This window comes from Bos indicus x Bos taurus, chromosome 8 (genome assembly GCF_003369695.1).
Source record: "Bos indicus x Bos taurus breed Angus x Brahman F1 hybrid chromosome 8, Bos_hybrid_MaternalHap_v2.0, whole genome shotgun sequence".
In the NCBI taxonomy this organism is placed as follows: Eukaryota; Metazoa; Chordata; class Mammalia; order Artiodactyla; family Bovidae; genus Bos; species Bos indicus x Bos taurus.
The window spans coordinates 51,896,941-51,920,729 of record NC_040083.1 but is presented as its reverse complement, the minus strand read 5'-3'; the positions used below and the strand labels follow the sequence as shown (position 1 = coordinate 51,920,729).

Here is a 23,789-nt window from a genome sequence, read left to right as displayed (position 1 = left end):
AGCATCCTATGATTAACCATAATGGAATATAATATTTCAAAAATAATGTGTGTATATACATATGTATATATATATAAAACTGAGCCACTTTGTTGTACAGCAGCAATTAACAGAAAATTGTAAATCAACTACACTTCAATAAAAAATAAAGAAACCTGCTTCCAGGACACATTTTACTTAAATGTTTTCAGTTATACTATTTAAAAAGACATTGTTTTAAGTAGCGATGACCCAAATGATAATTTATTTGTAGTCACTGATTACATATTCCCTATTCACTCGGAAAAAAAAAAAAAAAACCAGAAAACTACTCCCAAATGCACAAAATCCAAATTAGAGAAATATTGTAAGTCTCTGAATCAATACATATGTGATGAGGGTACCCCAACACAGAAACAGTTTTCTCTCCTTTAAGATAGCAGTGATTTCTCTTCTTCTGAAATTGCTCATAATTTTTAGAAGGGAAAATATTTAGAGCTTCTTTCACCCAGGGAGCATCCTTGGGAACAGGGGGAAGTTGCCTAGTAATTAGAGAGGTAAAGTTATGATCAGACTGTCAGAGGTGGCTGTAGAGCTTAAAGAGGATCAGACTCAGAGCAAAAAAGGAAGGGAGGCAGCTTTTTGGAGGATCTGAGAATCCTTCCAGTCTGGGGAATGGTGCACTTTTACCACAGTGTCCAGCAGTGTGTTACAGTGGAGACTGTTGCAACACATGTTCTTACAAACCCTATAGGATAAGGATGGCCTACAAATCCTATTACAGCAGAGTTAATGATCAAACTTTTTTTTTGCATTCAGATAAGAGATCAGAACACTTTTAACTTATTTGTCTCTATGTCTTATATTTATTTTCTCTTCCCTTAATTTTCCAAGAATATTTTTCAGAAAAGCTCCAACCTTAGGGCAACAAGAAGACTCAGAAGGCAAAGGGGTCAATGGTTGGAGTAGCATCCAGAGTAAGAGCCATAATCCTACTGATCCAGGCAAATCTGCTGATGCAGGCAAGCACTTGCGGATGTAAAGGAAGCAGGCTGCAGGGAAGCTGGGAGGTGAGAGTTTTCCCCAAGTGAATACTACTCGAAACTAGTGACACTGTGAGAGATGACGCATTTCTCCTCGTCGGACAGGAAGAGCTAAGACATGCAGCTGAATGGGGACTGGCAGTCAATGACTGCAGTTTTTCACCAGAACACTCAGCCTCATTCAGGGACTCATCAGACCTGAGCAGGCGGTGTGTATCCAAAGCGTTGGCCAGAGTTCTGGGCCAGAATTCTGCCCAGCTCTGGGTCTCTCTCTTCCCTCCTTTTATAATGGAGTATAGTGGCCCACCTCCCCACCCCAATCATTGTTTTCTCTTTCTGTGGTTTCAATTACCCATCAAGCCTGGTCCAAAAATATTAAGTGGAAAATTTCAGAAACAATTCATAAGTTTAAATTGCACACCATTCTGAGTAGTGTGATGAAATTTCATACAGTCCAGCTCCGTCTCTCCTGGGATCCCCAACCATGGCGTGATGATCCAGATCACCCAAGGATGACCCTCCTTCTTATGCACCATCAGAAGGGCAACAGTAACCTAACACTACATCACAATGTCTATGCCATTCACTTCACTTCCTCTCATCATGGAGGCATTTCATCATCTCACAGCATCACAAGAAAAGTAAGTACAGTTCTATGGTTCCAAAAGATACTTTGAAAGAGACCACACTCATATAACTGTTAGTACAGTGTTTTATTATAATTGTTATATTTTCACTTATTGTTGTTCACTTCTTACTGTGCCTAATCTATAAATTAAACTTTGTTACAGGTATGTACTTATGGGAAAAACATAGTACTATAGGACTTGGTACTATCTGTAGTTAAAGGCATCTACTGTGGGTCTTGGAACATGGATAAGGGGGAACTACTATCAGGGTCTTCAACATGGGATAGTAAAGGCTGAATCTCAAAATATTGCCAGTGTTGAAATGTTGCTAAGAAGTACTGGTGGTAGAGGCTGAGTGATTGGGTGACGTACACTTGCCAGGGTTAAACTTAGCTTTAGAACTGCAACCATGGTACACTGTTACCTGAGTTCCTCACTACAATTTCTTAGCTTCAGATCCTTTTTCTCCTGTGGGAGGCCTATTGCTTATTGAAGCTAGTTTATCCATGTTTGACCCACTCTTTAGGTACTCAGACCTCTTTCCCCTAACGTTCAGCTTCACTTACAAGCAGAGATTGGCCTGTAGAACAAACTGATGGAGATGTATGGAAAGACTTATTCTTTCTCATATGATCAGGTTGTTTACTATATACCGTGGCCAAATCATTGGACTAGACCATTAAAAACCTTAAAATATAGTGGATTTTCTACCTAAGCTGTATTTTACGAACTTAACTTCCACCTATCACAGTTTTGGCAAAAATCAATCTTAAAAAAATACTCAAAATTTGCTCAAAATGCAAGGGAAAAGAAAACAGGCAGCTTTCCAGTGTGTTCCCTGGACCCAAAGCAACTTTATCCAACTGAGTGTGTTGTTTTGAGGCATAAAATTAAGGATTTTTCATTTGAGCTTGAATAGCGGTTAAAGGAATTATTGCTGAAAATATTAGTGTTATAGTAATATTTTAAGTAACTAAGTAGCATGTGGTTGTATAGCCATAGTTATAGTACTTGGTTGCCACGTTTGAGATTATTTATCTCTTTTTGGTGGGGGTATAGGGGAACAGGGAGATGCAGGAAGGATTCCTGATTTTCTTTCAGTATTTTGTGGACAGAAAAATATTCCAGAGAAACAACCCAGATTTCAGAATGAAGATGATATATTCTTCAAAAGCCAATTTAGTTACCAAATTAGAAACACATACACTTAATGTGCTGTCACAACAGTCCAGAGAAAGGTTATAAAGTGAGAACAGGATAAGTGCCAGTTCCTTGCTAAACTTTAAACACTTTAAAAGATATAATACGTTGAGATGATTTAACACTTAGCTAACACTGTCCAAAAAACCCAAACATTCAATGTCAATGCTAAGGGGCAGGAGGCCACCTAAAGATATGGTACCTGCTGTGGTCTGAATATCTGTGTTCCCTCAAAAGCCATATGTTGACACCTAACACCTAATGTGATAGGATTAGGAGGTGGGGCCTTTGGGAGGGGATCAGGTGACAATGTAGGAGCCCTCTTGAATGGGACCAGTGCTCTTATAAGAGATGTGAGAGATCTCGCTTGCCCTCTCCTTCTACCACGTAAGGCCAAATAGGAAGTGGGTCCATGCCAGACACTGCATCTGCTGGCACCTTGAGCTTGGCTGTTCCAGCTTCTCGAGCTGTGAGAAATAAGTGTTGTTCATAAGCTACTCAGCTTATGGTATTTTGTCACAGCAGCTCAAATGTGCTAATAGAGCACCATCCCCCGAGTCTACGTTCTTCTGCCTGTCTCAGTCCAAGGAATTACACATGACTTAGCAATTGACTGAATCCACATTACATTGAGGCCCAACTGCCTTACAGAGGCTGTTTGCCTTACAAAGAAACAGCTGTAAATGTTGGGAAGTCATCTGCATACTGAGAATGAAACTGTACTGTTCTTATTAATGCCCAAGTCTCGTCATGATTCTTATATTCTTTTCCTGTCACCTGCTACTGTTCTACATCAGATTTAGATGAAAGAATCTTTCCAGTCCTCCCCAGGGCAGTGGTGCAAAGCTATTTTTGGAAAAACACTTAATGTCATTACTTCAGTTCTTTTTTGTCATGACCCTCTTGTACGATGGCCTCAGTGTGCAGGTTCACAATCCCTTCTACAAAATTCTTGGGCCAGAGGTGTTTGGAATTCAAGATTTTTTCAGGTATGGTGTCCTTAGCATGTAGTACACAAAACTTCCAGTGAGGTCCAAGCCAGCACCTCGTAATCAAATACATTAACGTTTCTGCAGGAAAATGTATGAATTTTCACAATAAAGAAAAACTGTAAATAGTCTCAAATTAGTTTAGGGCAAGCTTTGCCATCAAATGAGTTTTGGTGTCAGATCTGCAAAAACAACTGTCAGTTTGGGGGGCATTTTGGCTTTTGAAATTGAGGATAAGAAAGTGTCGATCTCTACTGGGTTTTCAAAGAGTTAAGACAAACTAAACTATTGGTGCTTAGAGAAAGAAGAGACGAAAACTACCACCATACAAATTTAATCCAAGAACCTAAAATAACCTGAGGGGGGCCTTTCAAAGGGGTCTTTGAAACACCAGATTTGACTACATTAAACAGGGCTTTATGGTAAGCGGGTTGCCTTTCTTCCTGGGCTCCCATCATATGACCCTTGACATACGTTATTCTCCAGAGTGAGTCTGTGATGATTCTATTGTCATGGAATCTGAGCTGCATTGCTGACCTGCAGGGAAAGGGCCCAGAAGTAGGCAGACCTAAGTGTTCTGAGACTCACAGAACATTCCCAGACTAGAATAAAAACCTCAACAAGGCAAGAAGAGTGTTGCAGCCAACTGGCAAGCTTACACTATGACTCCACAATAAAGTAATTACACTGTTTGATTTTTTAAGAAGATAACCCCAAAAGTTGCCTTTTCCCTTAATATAGGGGAACCGTTTGTTAAGCCCTATTCTTTGAAGTTTTAAAGGTGGAATTGTGAAGATTATATCCTGGCTTGTGCTAGGGATTATATACTAACGAAGGGATAAAGTGTCCTTGAGCTGAGGGGCTGTCACCAGTGGAGACTAATGGAGGTAAAGGCTTACTTGGCTTCCAGGGCCAGTGCGATGATGCCTGCAGCCATGGGGGCTGAGGCTGATGTCCCTGTGTGGTTGTCCGTGCAACGCTGCCTCAGGTCCGTAGTGATCTAGAAGACAAAAGTGGAAAATTTAGGGCTCTGGAGTCAATGTGAGTCACATGCAAGTAGAAAGAAATGTACTCATAAAACTGGAATGGAGGGGTGTTAAAATAGTTGTTTTAAATTCCTGGTTCCTGTGCTCCTGTGACCGTATCACTTCCAGAGAATTGCCTGTGTAAATCAACTTTGCAAAGGGAAGGGTCTGGAAATTGGATTCCACTTGTGTTACAACTGGGGTCAAGACTAAGGTGAGCCTTTGGCCAGAAACACACAGGTTGTGCGAGTTTATCCTTAAAATCTACACCTAGCCACCTCATGTGCCTCACTCTGGTCCAGCTCTAGCTAATATCAATGTACTTTTATTACTCCAACATTTTAAATAATCAAACATGTTGAGCCAATCACCAGACACTGAGTTAAGCATGATCAGCGTAAGGAATAAAAGTACAGGGTCTTGTTCCTGCCCTCCTAGAACTATCACCTTGGAAAAGCTGCAGGTGCAAGCAAAAGATTTGTTCTGTTTTAGAAGGAACATTTGCTTACAGACTGATTTTTAGGATACACAGAAATGTGACTCGGATGAACCAAGATTTAAATCCTGACACATTTAACACAAACACTGAAAACAAGGTTGAAGCCAGTATAATTGATGTGAAATTAACAGCCCTAAGTACATGCTTGAACACTAGAGGAGATTAGCCATTTTCCGTTTTTTTGAAAACCAAAATGTAAGAATCAGATCATTGTCTCCTCTTGGTTTGAAGCCAGTTCACTTTAGCTGTGGTTGAATAACATGCCCATCAGCAAGGGCAGGATTTCTCAACCTGTGTTTCATGATCATTTCCTGAAGGAAGAAAAATAAAATGCAGATTCTTCATAACCAGCAAAAGGAAGCATCAGGGTAAAAGATTTTGCAAACCATTATAACAGCTAAGATTTAAAAATCCTTCCTCCCTGATAAGAATCCATTTTTGCGCTCCCTCCTTGGGACTAACAGCCCTCCTGTTGGGAAGGTATAAGGCTTATGAGATGAACTTAGTAGGACTCACATCACAGCTATTGAAAGACACTGGTAAAGCTTTCTCAGGCATCAAGATAAGCACATTGCCCATATTTTACAGATAAGAAAACTGAAGTGAGGACATATCTGGTGGCTCAGTGGTAAAGAATGTGCCTGCCAATGCAGGAGACATGGGTTCCATCCCTGATCTGGGAAGATTCCACATGCTGCAGAGAAACTAAGCCTGTGCTCTAGAGCCCAGGAGCCGCAACTACTGAGTCCTTCTGTCACAACTGCCGAAGCCCATGCACCTGAGAGCCTGTGCTCCCCAACAAGAGAAGCCACCATAATGAGAAGCCTGGGCGCTAAAACTAAAGATAGCCCTGCTTGCTGCAACTAGAGAAAAGCCCACACAGAATGAAGACCCAGCACAGCCATAAATAAACAAATAAAATTATAAGAAAAATTAAGAAGAAAGGAAAACAGGTGAAAGATCAGCAGAAAGGTGCAGGGAGACAGAGGCGGCGAAAACAAAGCCCTGCTTTTCTAAGGTGCATCCTTCAAGAGAAGTATGCAGATAAGCTGATTTGGAAAGAAATTTGATCATCACCAAAAGAAACTAATGCATAACTGCTTAGAAATGAATCCTCCCCTAAAAGTTTCCTTGGCATCGGGTGAGGATGTCTGAAGGGACTCTCTAATTATCAGTTATAAAACGAGATGGACATCTTGGTGATTTCATTTCACACGACACCATCAGTGCTCACTGTCTGTTCCTAATGCCTTTTGACACCTCTAATATTACCAGCTGGGGCTTCCAAGGTGGCGATAGTGGTAAAGAACCCGCCTGGCAACACAGGAGACTTAAGAGACACAGGTTCAATCCCTGGGTCAGGAAGATACCCTGGAGGAGGAAATGGCAACCCACTCCAGTATTCTTGCCTGGAGAATTCCATGGACAGAGAAGCCTGGTGGGCTACAGTCCATAGAGTCGCACAGAGTTGGACATGACTGAAGTGAGTTAGAACGCACACACACAATGTTACCAGCTTAGCCATCCTAGAGAGGTGCTGATACAAAAGAAATAGGAGAAAGAACAAAAATATAGATAACTACATAGATACGGTGGCAGTAGAGAAGAGAAGAGTCTTGTACTCTTCTCTGGACTAACTGATTGCTGGGCAAGAGGCTGACAGTGTGTTTGGCAAGCAGCGAGAGTTGTTTCTAGATTCACAGATTTGATTAGCCGGCCATCCATGGAGCCTCCACACTGTGGATGTTCAAGAGATATCTGGGTAAAAAGAGCCCTACCTGTTTCTCCATTAAGAAACCCTCTTGCACTGTTGGTGGGAAGGTAAATTGATGCTGCTACTATGAGAATATGAAGGTTCCTTAAAAATCTAAAACTAGAACTACCATATAAGTCAGCAATCCCACTACTTGGCATATACTCTGAGAAAGTCACAATTCAAAGAGACACATGTACACCAATGTTCACTGCAGAGCTATTTACACTAGCCAGGACACAGAAGAACCTAAATGTTCATTGACAGGTGAATGGGTAAAGAAGATGTGGTATATGTATGCAATAGAATACTACTTAGTCACAAAAATGAATGAAATTGGGTCATTTGTAGTGATGTGGATGGACCTAATAAAGTCTGTCATACACAGTGAAGTAAGTCAAAAAGAGAAAAAAATACTATATACTAATGCATACATATTAAAAATACTGTATACATTATGCATAATGCTTAATATATGGATGTGAGAGTTGGACTATAAAGTAAGCTAAGTGCTGAAGAATTGATGCTTTTGAACTATGGTGTTGGAGAAGACTCTTGAGAGTCTCTTGGACTACAAGGAGATCAAATCAGTCAGTCCTAAAGGAAATCAATCCTGAATATGCATTGGAAGGACAGATGCTGAAGCTGAAGCTCCAATACTTTGGCCACCTGATGCAATGAACTGACTTATTTAAAAAGACCCTGATGCTGGGAAAGATCGAAGGCAGGAGGAGAAGGGGACGACAGAGGATGAGATGGTTGGATGGAATCACCGACTCAATGGACATGAGTTTGAGCAAGCTCCAGGAGTTGGTGATGGATAGGGAAGCCTGGCGTGCTGCAGTCCATGGGGTCACAAAGAGTCAGACACGACTGAGTGACTGAACTGAAAGTGTAGACATGAAATCTAGCAACATGGTACAGATGAACCTGTTTGCAGGGCAAGAAAAGAAATGTGATGTAGAGAAGGGATATGGGGACATGATGTGGGGAGAGGAGGGTGGGATGAACTGGGAGAGAAGCATTAAAATATATACACTAACGTGTAAAATAGATAGCTAGTGGAAAGCTGCTGCATAGCACAGGAAGCTCAGTCCAGTGCTGTGATGACCTAGGAGGGTGGTTTGGGGGTAGGGTGGGAGGGAGGCTGAAGAGGGAGGGGTTATATGTAACTTACAGCTGATTCACTTTGCTGTACAGCAAAAACCAACACAACATTATAAAGCACCTGTGTTGTCATTTGTTTAGTTCCAAGTTACATCTGACTTATTTGAGACCCCACGGACTGTAGCCCTTCAGGCTCCTCTGTCTATGAGATTTTCCAGGAAAGAGTACTAGAGTGGGTTGCCATTTTCTTTTCCAGGGGATCTTACTAACCCAGGGATCGAACCCGCGTCTCCTGCATTGTCAGGAGGATTCTTTACCACTGAACCACCTGGGAAGCCCTTAAAGCTATGATACGCCAATAATAAAATGTTTAAAAATTAAAAAAGAAACTTCCGAGATATTCAATTGTTGACTTTAAAAAGGTATTTCTTTTTGTGGGGGGTGTGGGTAAAAAAAAGCACAGATTTACTGTTTTAATAATTTTTAAGAACATACACTACAGTATTGCTAATTACATGCACACTGTTGTGCAATTCTAGAGCCCTATGACATTTTCATCTTGCAGGACTGAACTTCTACCCATTAATCAACTCCCCACCCCCTCTCCCTGGCAACCACCATTCTACTGTCTGCTTCCATGCATGTCACTGCTCTAGGTACCTCATGTCAGTGGAATTACCCAGCATTTTTTGTGTGAGTGCGTGTGTGTGACTAGCTTATTTCACTTAGAATAATGTCCTCAAGGCTCATCCATGTTGTAGACTATGGCAGGATTTCCTTCTTTTTAGGCTGTATAATATTCCACTGTAATATTCCATAACTCCATTGTGTTATATAGTATATTTTCTTTACTGAGTTATCTGTCAATGGGCAAATGACAGATGAATGGATGTGTTGCTTCCACCTCTTGCTTACTGTGAATAATGCTGCAATAAACATGGGTGTGTAAATGTCTCTTCCAGATCCTGTTTTCAATTCTTTTGGATATATACCCAGAAGTGGGACGGATGGACTATCCAAAAGTGATTTCTATCTCATTCGAATATATGGGTGAATCTGCAGCCTTATTTTCCAAAGGCCTGGTCCTTAAGTCAGTGCATAAACACCACAGGCACAGCCTTTTTCCAGGTCTCTAGATACACTGCTGTTGAGAGATGGCCTTGCCTGCATTCTTCTCATTTTACCTCACCCTCATGGCCACATTCCTTTGCCAAGTTCTATTTTTTTTCAATGACTTGTGCCTGAATTCAAGATTTTTCATGATGTTTTCCCACTTGGCTCACTTTGCTTATTCTTCAGCTGCACCAGAATGCACCGCTTTCAATGCACAGAAATGAATCCAGAATAAACACTCCAAGTGTGTGTATGTAGTGTTTTTGAATCTAATAAATAACCACCTCCAGCCAATCTCAAACGTGAACAATAAAAGTTTTATAATGTTGGATTTGCCAAATACCCCATCCAAAATAGAGTCAGCAGGCACAGACACACACGATATGTATGTAAATAAAAAGCTACTCAGTACCTTTATATATAAACACCAATTTACTGTTAAATGCTATTAATATAGGTTTGTAGAATTCGACAACATCATTGTCGTGCTTTTATATTTTTCTCCCAATCAATTTCACTAAATGAAACTTGAGCAGTGAGTAGCGGTGTTAAGGGATTAGAACAGGAAGGTGATGGAAAGAAGGGAGGTTAAAAGGAATGAAGAAAAAAGAAACAAAAACATCCTCACTCCCTTCTCATCTTGCTTTAAGTGAAAATTCCAGCTGGGTCATTTCAAGAGGAAGTTACTGTCAGTGGTGGAGATATTTAGGTGTAAATTACCAGAAAGATCTAAGGCAGGGTTTTCATCATTAAGAGAAGCCACAGTATCAGGATATTTTTATGTCCATCTTTAGAAGGAAAAGGCAAAGACCACCAAGAAGCAATCTTGAAGAAAAACGATGTTGCCCAAACTGGAACCACATGGGGTAACCCCATTAATCACAATGCATACATACAAGTTCTGACAGTGTAATTTAAAGGAGAAGCTGCATTCAAGGGTCAGCCCACATCATGGGGCTGGGAGTTCAGAGATTTGATACGTGAAAACGGAACAACAAAGCACTTTAAGTTTCGATTCCATTTCAGAGAGTGTCTCAGAATTTGGTTTTGGTCCCGCTGGCGCATCTTGCATGCTCCAAATTCCCTAAATTCACTACCCAAATCAGAAACAGAATTTTTCTCCACAGAACTTCTCATGTTGCTCAAGAAAATATCATTTCTGTCCATCAGAGTGAAGGAAACAGGAGATGACACCGGGCCCCATGCCAGATCAAAGCTGTCTTGATCAGCAAATTAGATTTTCAGCCTGTCCCAGGATGGGTAGCAGATGGCTTTTGGAGTCTGCAAAGTTAGGGATGTTGTCCTGATCTGGTGAGAAGGGGTGGGTATTGTTCAGGTTGAGTCAGGCTCCCTCTGAGAAGAACCATCCCTTTTTCTCATCCTAAGCTCTTATTTCCTAATATTTCACATTTCATTACTTGGGCTGATTGGATCTTTTATTCTAGCCTGTTGATGTAATTCTCCAGGGAATCTCAGTTCAGACTGAGTCTGGCTATAAATGACAAGTCTTTATAGCAACCCTACAGTTAAGAGTTTCTATCTCCCTGAGACCCTGTGATCTGTTTTATTTTGAAGGTGCCATATTGTCTCATATCTGTTAAAAGAACAGCTGAAGAGATATTTTTAAAACATGAAATGATTCTGTCTGTTAGGTTGAATTTATTTCTGGTGTCGATTTGGATTTAGATTAGAAATGTGCTCCAAGGACAGAAACAAAGTCTTAAATGTGCTAATGAATAAAATAGGAGATGCTGATTTATTAAGCCAGCAAAATAAAAAGGAACTGAAGACCAACTAAAAGCTTTCTGTGTTCACTGAAGTCACAAAGACTGGTGTAGAATTCATTCATGACTGACAAGGCCACACAAAATTCCACTCCCATGCTGCAATGAGAATCTGTAACGGTAGAGTGCAAATGTAAGGTTTTGCTTATATATGTGAGATTGCTATCACTAAAGAAGGATGCCATCTTATATCTTTTTTTTTTTTTTGCATCTCTATAATGTTCAGTTCAGTGCTGAGTACAGAGCAAAGGTGCAGTATTGGCTACGTTGAATTACCAGTGTCAAGCTACTTTACACTCATTTTGTTCTATATTTTAAACTCTCCCACTTGTTAGGAAAGACTTCAAGGTTATTTTTTTTATCGATTTCTAAATAAGACTCATATAAACTTATAAGCAGCCTACAAAAATTATGTGTGTATGTGTATATATACAATTCCGGGGCTAAAGCAGACCCTTCCTCTTACTAGATGCACTGCTAACACTAGATCCACTGCTTTGAAAATGACTCACACAGCAAGTGCAGAGACTGAGGGCAATGAACAACAGGTGTGTAGGTGTATGCACACATCGGTGTATATAAAATTACCTTTGATTCCCTCAAGACCTCTACAAGGGAGATATACTATTTATTAACTAAGGAAATGGAGGCTCAGAAAGACTCATGAGCCCAAGGACATGCAGTCACTAAAGAGCTAGTAAGGGGTGAAGTATTAAATTCTGAAATGGCAGCAAAATAAAAAGTTGAGCTATGGAGTGTAGTCACCAATCCGAGCAAAGGCGGCAGTTTCAGACTATCACCGGCAATCTCAGGGGAACCACCCTAGGGCTCCTTCCCTGTCAGCAGGTGGATCTCTCCATTCTCCCTCAGGCCACAATCAAAATTAGAACTTTTCAGGAATAAATTTCCCCCCCCCTTCTATTTAACATTCTTGAGAGAATATGGATCAAATGTCCATACAAACTAAACACATCTGGATTTGCTAGCTTTGACTCATGAAAAATCATGACATTTCCCAAATCAAAAGGAGAAACAGAAAGATGATAGTCATGACGGCTTCTGAATAAAGAATTGGGTAGTGAGAGAGGGTACTTTCTGCAAAAAGGAAATGTGTAGCTGCTTAGGAATATTAAAAGCAATAAGATAATTCCTCCACGTGGAATTGGTCTTTCAGGCCAACTCTGAGATACCCCAGGCAGCAAGTCTGACATGAACACAAATGAATAAAATGACATCAGAAGAGGGCTGAGCAGAGCATACATTCTCTAAACCTTGGCTCACAAAACCCCTCTGAGAAGGAATACAATGGCCTCCATATTCCAAACACTGAGACAAATTACTAGAGAAAAAAAAAGGTAAAAGGCTGAACTAGTTCCAAAAGAAGCAGATAATTTAATGATGGAATGACTGGAGGAAGAGGAAAGCTTTATCTCTAACACAGAACTTGGGAGAAATTCAGGAGGTAGTGAAGGGTTACATAAAGACAGGACCTTTAATGCTCCTTGACACTAAGAACGGTTGGATGTACAGTTTTATGTAGCAGGATTCCTGCAGGCAATTTCCTATGTGAAATATATTGTCAAATACCCTTTGCCTTTCACCAACCTTTCTACCAGTAGAAGGAGATTCTCTGAAAGAGAGAGAATACCCACCTGTCTCCTGTCGCAATATGAACCCCCTGCGATGCTTCTACCTTTTCCAATGTCTGAGAGTCAGTTATGCCTCAACATTTATGGAGCTCAGGTTCTGGGAAGGTACAAAATAAACTCTTCAACCTCAAGTGGTTTCCAGTCTAGTATGGAAAATGGATAGTCAATAAGCAAATGTGTAACATCACATTAAGTAGCTCTAAGGACACTAGAAAGAAAATTGAACAGGATAAAAGAGGAGAGTGTAGGGGAGGGTCACACCATTCTTTCAAGGGATGGTGAGGAGGAACAGTCCTCCTGAAGAAAAATTTGAGAAGAGGCATAAAAAAAGTGGTTTCTGGAGAAACAGTATTCCTGCCAGATGTCATGTCTCACAGGAGAGGGTCCTGGTTTGAAATCACACAAAAGGCATGGTAACTCTGGAGAGCTCAATGCCAGGCCATAGGAATTAGCAACTCAGACTGGCAAAGGGCTTAGGTGTTTTGCAAGAGGACTGATTGTCTGAGGCAATTAAGAAGAGGTCAAAGGCATGAAATTCAAAATTAGTGAGCCATAAAAATAAAAATATGCTGCTTGATGTAATTACCACTAGTCCCATGTGGATATTTAATTTTAAATCAGTTAAAACTTAACAAATTAAAATTAAAGTTCCTCCATTGGACTGGCCACATTTCACAATAACATATGTCTGGTGACTACCAGTTTGGCAGCACAAGTGGAGAACCTTTCCATTACAGCAGAAAGTTCTACTGGACAACGCTGATATAAAGGACAAAGGAACAAATTGTTCATTGTATTCGGAGTGTATAAAACTTGAATATACTGTTTCCAAGAATATAAATGAAAGTAAATGTACTATACTTAAAAATTAAGATTACCTTCCATATTAAAAAAAATACTGGGCCAAGGAGTACAAAACAATGGATGCCTATATATTCCACAAACGTTTTCATTTTTTGGATCACTGTGAATGAACCTCAAACAGGCAAGAAAAATGCCATTCCTTCATACAGCCCCATGCTGGACATCCTTGGACTGGACATGACAGCACGTTGTTCACAAGGTGGGCTGGGGGTTCAACCCAAATTTGGTTGGAATTCAGACTCTACTACTTACTAGCTGTGTTTCTTTTAATCCTTACTTTCCTCATCAGTAAAATGGGTACAATACCTGATTTCCTCCATAGGGTTCTGAGGATACAAAGAGATGGTACATTGACTGTGTACAGCATGCTGCCAAGTATACATTACAAGGGCAAAAAATGTTACATTTACAACATGTCAATATAATTACAAAAGGACTACATGCCCAGCATGGAATAAAATGGATATGGTGTTATTAAGAAAAACATTATTTCATAATAGCCAGTCATTTCCACTGATTTCTATTTAGCTTATAGGGGAGCTTCTTATCATAGTAATCTTGACACTCTGGATGCTTCGCTTGCTGTAGTAAGGTTCAAGGCCAACACTGATCTCAATCTATTAAAGCATGAGTGGAATACTAAGGTCCACAACTGTATCGATAGTGACGGCAGGAAAACGAGGGATGGAGACTGGGCTACATTCTGAAACTCAGGGCAAGGTTCTCCTGCTTGAACACCATTAAAAAGACAAGTAAAATTTATTTAACAAAAGTGCTTTCCCAGAAGCAGTGAGACCTTTCCTCTCTCCTGGATCCTCAGCGGCTGCCTCAGTTCAACTCACAAAGGTGCTCTATGAATGAAGAATGACAACTGTGCTCTTCTCGAGAAGGTACAAATTACAAAAGGAAATGGATGGCCTGGGGAGGGGAGCCCCAGAACAAAGGGAGACACTGTTCCTGTAACACTCAATCACAGATGCCACTAACAGGATGCGGGCATCTCTGAGGGACCAGAGGCAGCTTTTTCAAAGCCCGGTGGAGAACAGGCCCCAAGTGCAGAGCTGGATTATCTGTCATTCTGACATCTAGAAGGGAAAGGGGCAGCTGGACCCCCCAAGGCTGATGCTGCCGCCAACTCATGTTCAAACTGTTAGTCAACATTGTTCACCTTCAAAGCCCCTTTCTTTACGGGGTGGATGGAGCAGATCATGGTTCTACAGATTGGAAAAATGAAGCACCTCCATTAACAACATCTGGAATAATGACCAGCCTCAGTTCCCATGATGCAGAAAGCTACCCTGACTTACGGAACAAGGATACCAGCCACTTACTAGGTGGCTTGCTGCCATAGGAGCTATGCAAATATCTTATGCTCAGTATCTTGTTATCTTCATGAAAATCCATGAGGTTGGTACTGGCTTTACCTCCATTTTACAGATAAGGAAACCAAGATTCCAGGAAAGTTACTTAGCCACTGAGTGGTCTGTCTGCAGCTAGAGATTTTAATTTGAAACAGCTACAGCACTCCTGTCCAATGAAGGGTAATTTGAAGATTCAGGCAAAATAAGAGATTCTGAGAATTGGTTACAGAAGAATTACTAACAAATGGCTGCCATGAGAATGGGAGAGGTTAAACAGAAGGTAGAGCCAAGTAAAAGTTACATAGATAACTTTATACATTGAGTGACTCAGTAAAGGTCTTGATATCAGTAGCAACTAGGGAAAAGTGAAATATGACCGAATCAAGGATATTGACATTATTTCATGGTGTCCATTTTTTCTCTCAAGCCCTATTTTTCATCACAGAATGATTGATTTGTCCATCCGTGGGAGAATCCTAAATGACCACCCAGTCAATCGGGGACATAGCAGCTGCCACACAATCACAGGAGACATGGATGAAAGGCCCTAGGAGGTCGAGTGTAAGCAGTAGATCTCTGGGCAGTGATTCCGAGGTCCCTCTATCTGCACTGTGCTCTTCCACCTGGATCCAGGCAACCCTTCCTTCTTCCTGGATATTTTGCCCACTGGACTATAAGCTTCTCTAAAGGAAGGTATTTATGGAACTTAAAAACACCTTTCTCACAACCATCTCACAGGAAATAATAGCACTAGATAGGCATGTTTACTTTGAGGCAATGGTGAGATACCTTAAGATGCATTCAGACTCTGGAAGTTTGAGAAGAAAATTCTTATTCCAGAGAGTTTCATCAGGATTTCCATGATGCAGAACTGATAGATGCCACTCAGTATTAGTGGGCCTTGACCACGAGTTCTGCTGCTGCTGCTGCTGCTGCTAAGTCGCTTCAGTCGTGTCCGACTCTGTGCGACCCCATAGACGGCAGCCCACCAGGCTCCCCCGTCCCTGGGATTCTCCAGGCAAGAACACTGGAGTGGGTTGCCATTTCCTTCTCCAATGCATGAAAGTGAAAAGTGAAAGGGAAGTTGCTCAGTCATGTCCGACTCTTAGCAACCCCATGGACTGCAGCCCACCAGGCTCCTCCGTCCATGGGATTTTCCAGGCAAGAGTACTGGAGTGGGGTGCCATTGCCTTCTCCAACGAGTTCTGAAAGATAAGCAAATTTGGAAGCCAAAGAAATATTCCTAGATGAAAGCATTTCCATTATGAAGGTAAAATATCATAGAGCATCATTTCCCATGAAAAAAGCCATGATATTTCAAAACTTGTCATCTCTGTATTTTCTCCTTTCATATTTTACTTTATATTGTGGAATATGTTTATTGATGAATGATGGAAGTACTTTCAGGGGAATTTATATGAATATGTTTAATCCAGTTGTTATGAAGGTATTAGAGAAAGAATGTATTATATCCATATTGGTAGGCAGTTTTTATTTAAATCAATCTGAAAATGTAACTAAAGCAGATAGTAAAAGGGGACTCCCTGGTTGTCCCATGGTTAAGAACCCACCTTGTAATGTAGGGGACGTGGGGTTGATCCCTGATTGGGGAACTGAGATCCCATACGCCATGGGGAAACTAAGCCTGTGTGCCACAACTGGTGAGCCTGTGTGCCACAACTAGTGAGCCCGTGTGCCACAACTAAAGAGTCCATGTGCCACAAGGAAAGATCCTGTATGATGCAATGAAGACCCTTCATGCCACAAATAAGACCCAACTCAACCAAACAAATAAATAAAATAAGAGGATAGGCAAAGGTAGCTGAGAAATCAAATATGAAGCCTATAATAATCAGGAGTCAAGAGGAATCAAATGGATATGGATGAAGAATTACATGTAGACATAGTAGCCTATCACCTCTATTTCTAGCACTGTATAAAGCAAGAGGGAGCATCACAGAGTGACTCAAACCTATATGAATCCTGGGATCTAAAAGCAGGGTATTGGCTAAATGCTAAAAAGATTCAGACATAGCAGCTCAGCTTCACTTTAGAAGACAAATCCTGAGACATTTTGCAAAATCATGATCGGGAAAAGAAGACAGTGCAAAGGTGTCTGAAATTCAGAGTCGGCTATACTGAGTGGGGACATCCCCAAAGTCAGATCTTTCTTGAGCACCAATGGATCAGTGTACAAAGCACTTTTTATCTACTTCCTCATAATCACTGAAATAAACCTTGTGAACTACATATTATCAAATGTCCCCATTTGACAGTTAAGGATGTTGAGACAGAAAAATTAAGTAATTTGTCCAAAGGTACCAGCTAGCAAACGGTTCAACAGTCAATGAAACCTAGGCAGGCTGGTTCTGCAAACATGAACTCTTAACTATTTTACCATCTGCATAATAAGGAGGGCATCTTGGTAAGCAGATCACACAGGATTACTGTGCTTTTTGTTCAGGCAAACTTTGTGCTGGTGTTAGAGAAACACTTTTGATATAGGTTTAGGTCACACTGAATTCATTGTATCTACTTTGAAACCAAAGATCTGAAACTGAAATTCAAAGACAGTATGGGGACAGAGTAATAGGGAACTGGGCTGAGAATTCCACCCAGTCTCTTCTCTACCACTAACTCACAGGGTGAATGTGGTCCACTCATTTGTCTTTGAGAAAACTGAGGCTTAATCATGTCTAAGGCCACATTCAATGCTGGATTGTAAATGACCCAGAAAGGCTTTTCAATGACTTGGTAACAGAATGGTTGCATTTACAAATACTTGTGTTGAAAGAAAGTGAAAGTGAAGTCGCTCAGTCGAATCTGACTCTTTGAGACCCCATGTACTATAGCCCGCCAGGCTCCTCCATCCATGGGATTTTCTAGGCAAGAATACTGGAGTGGGCTGCCATTTCCTTCTCCAGGGGGTCTTCCTTACCCAGGGATTGAACCTGGGTCTCCTACATTGCAGGCAGACTCTTTACTGTCTGAGCCACCAGGGAAGTAATTAGCTAATTTAACATTCTATTTCCATATATTACTTGTGCATATAAATGTATGCATTCTCCCTTTGTGTTTCAAGATAAATAAACCAATCATGCCCGAGAAGCAAATGGTACATACTATTTTCTTATCATAGGACTCTCCACTGCTGTAGGTTGTGGCCAGTGTAGATGAACACTCTTCCAGGTACCAAGGCTTCTTTCCACTTTCAGCTGTGCTGCTGATGGAGATAGTATAGATGCTGTTGGTGTAGCCATCACAGGAGCAGTGGTCTTTACTCCTTCCACCATTTCCTGACGCCCAGACAAAAACCGAGCCGAGGCCTCTCCGCCCCTGCGCACAAACAGAAATAGGTCACAGATTCCGCATGAAGACAAGATCAATATCAACACAGCAGAATCAAGCATTTGCAGGAGGGGTATGATACTTCCCAGGTGGCTCAGTGGATAAAGAACCTGCCTGCAATACAGGCGACGTCAGAGATATGGGTTCAATTCCTGGGTCAGGAAGATCCCCTGGGTGGGCACTCCAGTATTTTTTCCTGGAGAATCCCATGGACAGAAGAGCCTGGCTGGCTACAGTCCATAGGCTGCAAACTGTTGGACATAACTGAAATGACTGAGCACAGCACATGATGCTCTATTAATAATATGCTGGATCTGAGCTGCTTTCTGAGGTTAGAGGGCTTGCTTTTAATGAAAATAATCCAAATGCAATGTACAGCCTGATGACTATAGTTAATACTATTATATTGCACATTTGAAAGTTGCTAAGAAAGTATATCTTAAAATTTCTTATCACAAAGAAAAATACTGCAACTATGTATGGTGATGGATGTCAACCAGACTCACTGTGCTGATCACTTCACAACTGTATACAAATATTGAATCAATAATGTTGAATACTTAAAACTAATGTCAACTATATCCCAACTAAACAAAAAGAAACAAAAATAATCCCCTTTACCTGATACAGTCCTAGAAGTAACAAGAGCACCAACAATGACAATAATAAGGGCTAACATTTGCTAGATACCTACTGTGGGCCAGGCACCATTCTAAATATTTTACATGAATTGGACTGAATTCCTCCAGTGACTGTGAGAATGGTACAAAGTTTGTCCCCCTCATCGAGATAAAGAATTGAGATACAGAAATAATGTTAAGGTCACAAGCCAGTAAATGGTAGGACAAAATTTGAACCCAGACAGCCAGACCTCAGAGGTGGCATATTATTAGTCACATTTTATAGTCATATGATATTCCTATAAATCTACATCCACATGAAGTGGGTGCTATTATGTACCCTCATTTGATATATTAGCAATGCGAGGTGTACAGAAGTAATGTAACGTATTTACTCTGAGATCACACTGTCAATAAAGGGCAGAATTTGGGACAATGTCTTTCATTCTAGAGCTGTGTCTCCTCTATGTATGGCAGGGACATTAATTATGAAGGATGCTAATAGATGCTACCAGAAATATAAGAATTTCAAGATCAAATATCTTTGGGAAACTGAATTAAGCAAATTAAACAGGTTTCCTTTTTGCAGAACTTCATAGTCTTTAGGTGAGTGACCATTCATTGCAAAGCCCTAAAAGGGTGGCATGACTTGTAATTTCCAAACATATTTGCTTGTGGATATCTTCTTCAACCAGATCCAAGAAGTTTTTGGTTTTTCTTACAAAACTTGGCATAAACTCAAAGACTTTCCTAGGGTCATAACATAAGTAAGGAGAACAAGGAAAGAACATAGATGTATTGATTATTTTTCTATATAAGATGAGATCTTCCAGAGAAAAGAGATAAATAAGCCAAATTGAAGATCTCTCAGAACAGTTACAGCTCAATCCTTCAGAAATTTTACCATATCAAATCTACAAGGCATGCTGGAGGAACCTAGGCCAAACCTATCATTTTGTAGTTAGGAATACAACAGTGTGTTCTAAGTTGTGCCTGACTCTTTGTGACTCCATGAACTGTAGCCTGCCTGCTTCCTCTGTCCATGGGGTTTCCTAGGCAAGAATATTGGAGTGGGTGGCCATTTCCTCCTCCAGGGCATCTTCCCAAGCCAGGGATCAAACCTGTATCTCTTATGTTTCCTGCACTGGCAGGCAGATTCTTTACCACTAGTGCCACGTGGGAAGCTAGTTTGTAATTAGGAAGTGAGAACCAAAGTCACAAAGCTAGTGATGGTTAAATTTCTTTCCAGGCCCCAAGTCTTCTGGTGTCAGAGTATTTAGTGTGTTATCCTGGAATTTCTAGAAAAAGAGCCAAAGAAAGAGAGACAACAAAGAATCTAGAGTATCTTTGATAAACTCTCCCTGACCTTGAATTTTCAAGGAATAGAATATTTATGACAGGATTTGACTTGACCTGAGCATAGATTTCTTTCTGTCCTTCAATGTGGAAAAATGCAATATGACTACAGAGGAATGGGAAAAATTCATGAAGAGAGGGGGGAGAGACTTCTGGATGTTACTACCACTAGACAGCTGGGCCCAGTTTACCATCCTTCAATTTCCCATCCAAATATTCATGAAACATAGAGAAAGACGCAAAAATCACCCAGATATCATAACTGAAGGATTTTGTTCAATGCTTCTAATTCTCTAGAGGGAATTACTCCTCACTGTGATATGGACAGCAATATTGAGAAACTCTGGTGACTGACCCGTATCTGTATCTCAGATACATTACATTGCAGCCAGAGAAGAAGAAGAAAGTCCCATTTCATCACCAACATCTGTCCTTTCCATCACACACTGTGGAGCTCTGTCATCAGGAAAAAGCATGGTCATGTGGGAGATTTACCTGACCAGTCAACAGAATGCTTGAGATGATGCCAAAACTTACCTGGTTTAAAGAGCCCCATAACAGATGATGGCTTAACACCCACAAAATGATGGAAAAGCACATATGGCACAATCACATTTATATATCTATATAAAATTATGACTGCGTGCTTATGTATAAACATCAACGAAAACATCTTGAAAAACATATTCGATTTACTCCAATTTAAAAGAACTAATAAAATAAAAAGCATTGTTATTATGTGACTCAAAAAATAAAAAAAAAACTATTTTGTAAGACAATATTTGGAAGATACTTTTGTGTTGTAATATCATTACAAATGTAGGATACAAAATGATTTTGTATAATCTCAGTTTAGAAGTGTATGTGCTTGTGTATGCCATGAAGTTAATGTGCAATACAGTGATATGTTTAAAGCTACCATCAGGTGACAATGTAATAGAATTTCTCCTGCTCAATAAGATTGGAAAGGAATTTTATTTTATTAATACCATCCTACTGTGACCACGTAGGATTTTTATAAACAGAAATAAACACATTTATTTCTCCATTAAGACTGACAATCCAGGGCTAATTCTTAAGAGATAATTTCTGTTTTATGATCAACAGGAATTTTATACATAGAAGGTTCATTGTGCCCTAAAAACCACAGAGGCTAACACTTACAGAGGCTTTCTATACGTCAAGCACTGTACAAACATTTTTCTGTTTGTACACAATCAGTTCAGTTCAGTCACTCAGTCGTATTCGACACTTTGCGACTCCATGGACTGCAGCACTCCAGGGCTCCCTGTTCATCACCAACTCCCAGAGTTTAGTCAAACTCATGTCCATCGAGTTGGTGATGCCATCCAACCATCTCATTCTCTGTTGTCCCCTTCTCCTCCTGCTTTCAATCTTTCCCAGCATCAGGGTCTTTTCAAATGATCAGTTCTTGGCATCAGGTGGCCAAAGTTTCAGCTTCAGCATCAGTCCTTCCAATGAACACCCAGGACTGATCTCCTTTAGGATGGACTAGTTGGATCTCCTTGCAGTCCAAGGGACTCTCAAGAGTCTTCTCCAACACCACAGTTCAAAAGCATCAGTTCTTTGACACTCAGCTTTCTTTATAGTCCAACTCTCACACCCATACATGACTACTGGAAAAACCATAGCTTTGACTAGACAGACCTTTGTTGACAGAGTAATGTCTCTGCTTTTTATTATTATTGTACACAATAATTCTGCACAATTCAAGTCTGTATCATTTTTTTTTTTTAACGGATGAGCAAATTGGGACTCAGAAATGCTCACTAATGCCAGACCCAAAGCTTAAATCCAGCTGAGCATGGTAAAGACAAACTCCAGAGGAGGAGGGTATGGAGTCTGTAGTCACCTCACAACCACATCCCTGGGCCTGAAGGGAGCGAGATAGAGAGGGAGTCACAAAAACTGGAGACTGTGGGGTTAAACGGAGCTGAAAACTGGTCAAGGGATGTGCCAGCCCATGTTGGTCCTGCAGGGAAGGAGCCCAGGGGACTATGCACTGAGCAGGACCCCGTCTTTTCTTCCCTCTCCCCCATTTTCCACTAATGTACCCATTGGCTGGACGCCACCAGAAGCCAGAGGACCTGGAGCCCATAGAGATCAGTATCCCAGAGCAGGAAGCTTGTGGAAAGAAGGGGAGAGGAGAGCTGGAGGGTCTATTGGAAGACGTAGCTTCCTCTTTAAGCTGTGCTAGGGTCTGGACTGTGTCCTCTCAAATTCATATGTTGATGTTCTAACCCCTGAGGAGACTGTATTTGAAACAAGAGCCTTTAAAGAGGTAATTAAAGTTAAATGAGGTCAGAAGAGTCGGCAGGATGACAGGATGGTGTCCTTTTAAGAAGATGAGACAACCAAAGTGTGTGAACAGAGAAAAGACCTCCTAACAACACAGCAAGAAGGCAGCTGTTTGCAAGCTGAGGAGAGAGGCATTCCCAGAACCGAACTCTGCCAGCACCCTGATCATGGACTTCCAGATTTCTAGCCTCCAGACTGTGAGAACATCCATTTGTGCTGTTTCAGGCCCCCAGGCTGTGGCATTCTCTGCTGGCAGTCTGGCAGTGAATGACACAGGTGAGAGGAGGAGATAAAGGGTGGGTAGACCCCCTCCACACCCCCAGGCTACAGCACGTTCAGACGCTGCCCTCACTTTGTCTACAAGGCAACCAGACCTCTCTGCCTGTGTGTATGGCTGATGATTAAAGTCCCAGAAATAAACAGACTGAATTTGTGGGCTGAAAATGCCATAAAGACAGCTGCTAAAGATCTAGGGGGCTAATCTGAAACAATTAGTAATTCAAAGGTTTATTTACTACAGATGCACAAGGAATTTTCATTAGTGTGCAATATTTGGAAAACCAAAACATATGGGGTAAAAAAGAAATCTGGACATTTCTCAGAAATTCAGAGTAATTTAAGAATTAAATCTTAATGTGGATATAAGGAGAAAGGAAGGTGGGCAGAAGATTTTAAAGAGAAAAATATACTGAGACATATTTTCCCAAAGTATAGAAAATAACATTATTTTATACTGTGGTAAAGTACTATGATTACAACTGGTAACTCTGAATGAGAGAGAAAAAAAGAAAAGCCCTCCAATATGAGTGCCAAGTCAAAAGATAGTAAATTTACAGTAAAATATACTGTGAAATCCATGCAGGACCCATTTGATCAAATGCTAAATATTCTCTTTCATTGTGTATCTAATTGTGTATGTGTTTCTGGATCAAATCTGGGTCTCTTTACCATATAGTATTTACTATTAAAAAAACATCCATGTCAAAGTGGACCTGTGTTGTTCAAGGGTCAGCTGCATTCTTCAGGAGCATGACTAAATGACCAGAGCCTTCCGGCAATACAGAAGACGTGCCAGGACACTGTGCTGGATGCTTTCACATCTATCAGTTAATTTCAAGCCAATTAGATATGCATTTTTACAGATAAAAACG

The 23,789-nt window shown here is 40.7% G+C and overlaps 1 protein-coding gene across 3 annotated transcripts in view; it reads right to left on the bottom strand.

The window, feature by feature from the left end:
• Positions 1 to 23,789, bottom strand: part of PCSK5 (proprotein convertase subtilisin/kexin type 5) — a 519,637-nt gene that overhangs the window by 281,326 nt on the left and 214,522 nt on the right. For all 3 annotated transcript variants that reach the window (XM_027549490.1, XM_027549491.1, XM_027549492.1), the window contains exons 8-9: positions 18,119 to 18,331; positions 4,740 to 4,840 (exon numbers count right to left, since the gene is read on the bottom strand). In XM_027549490.1, the coding sequence (XP_027405291.1) occupies positions 4,740 to 4,840; positions 18,119 to 18,331 (314 nt within the window). The remainder of the gene's footprint in view (positions 1 to 4,739; positions 4,841 to 18,118; positions 18,332 to 23,789) is intronic.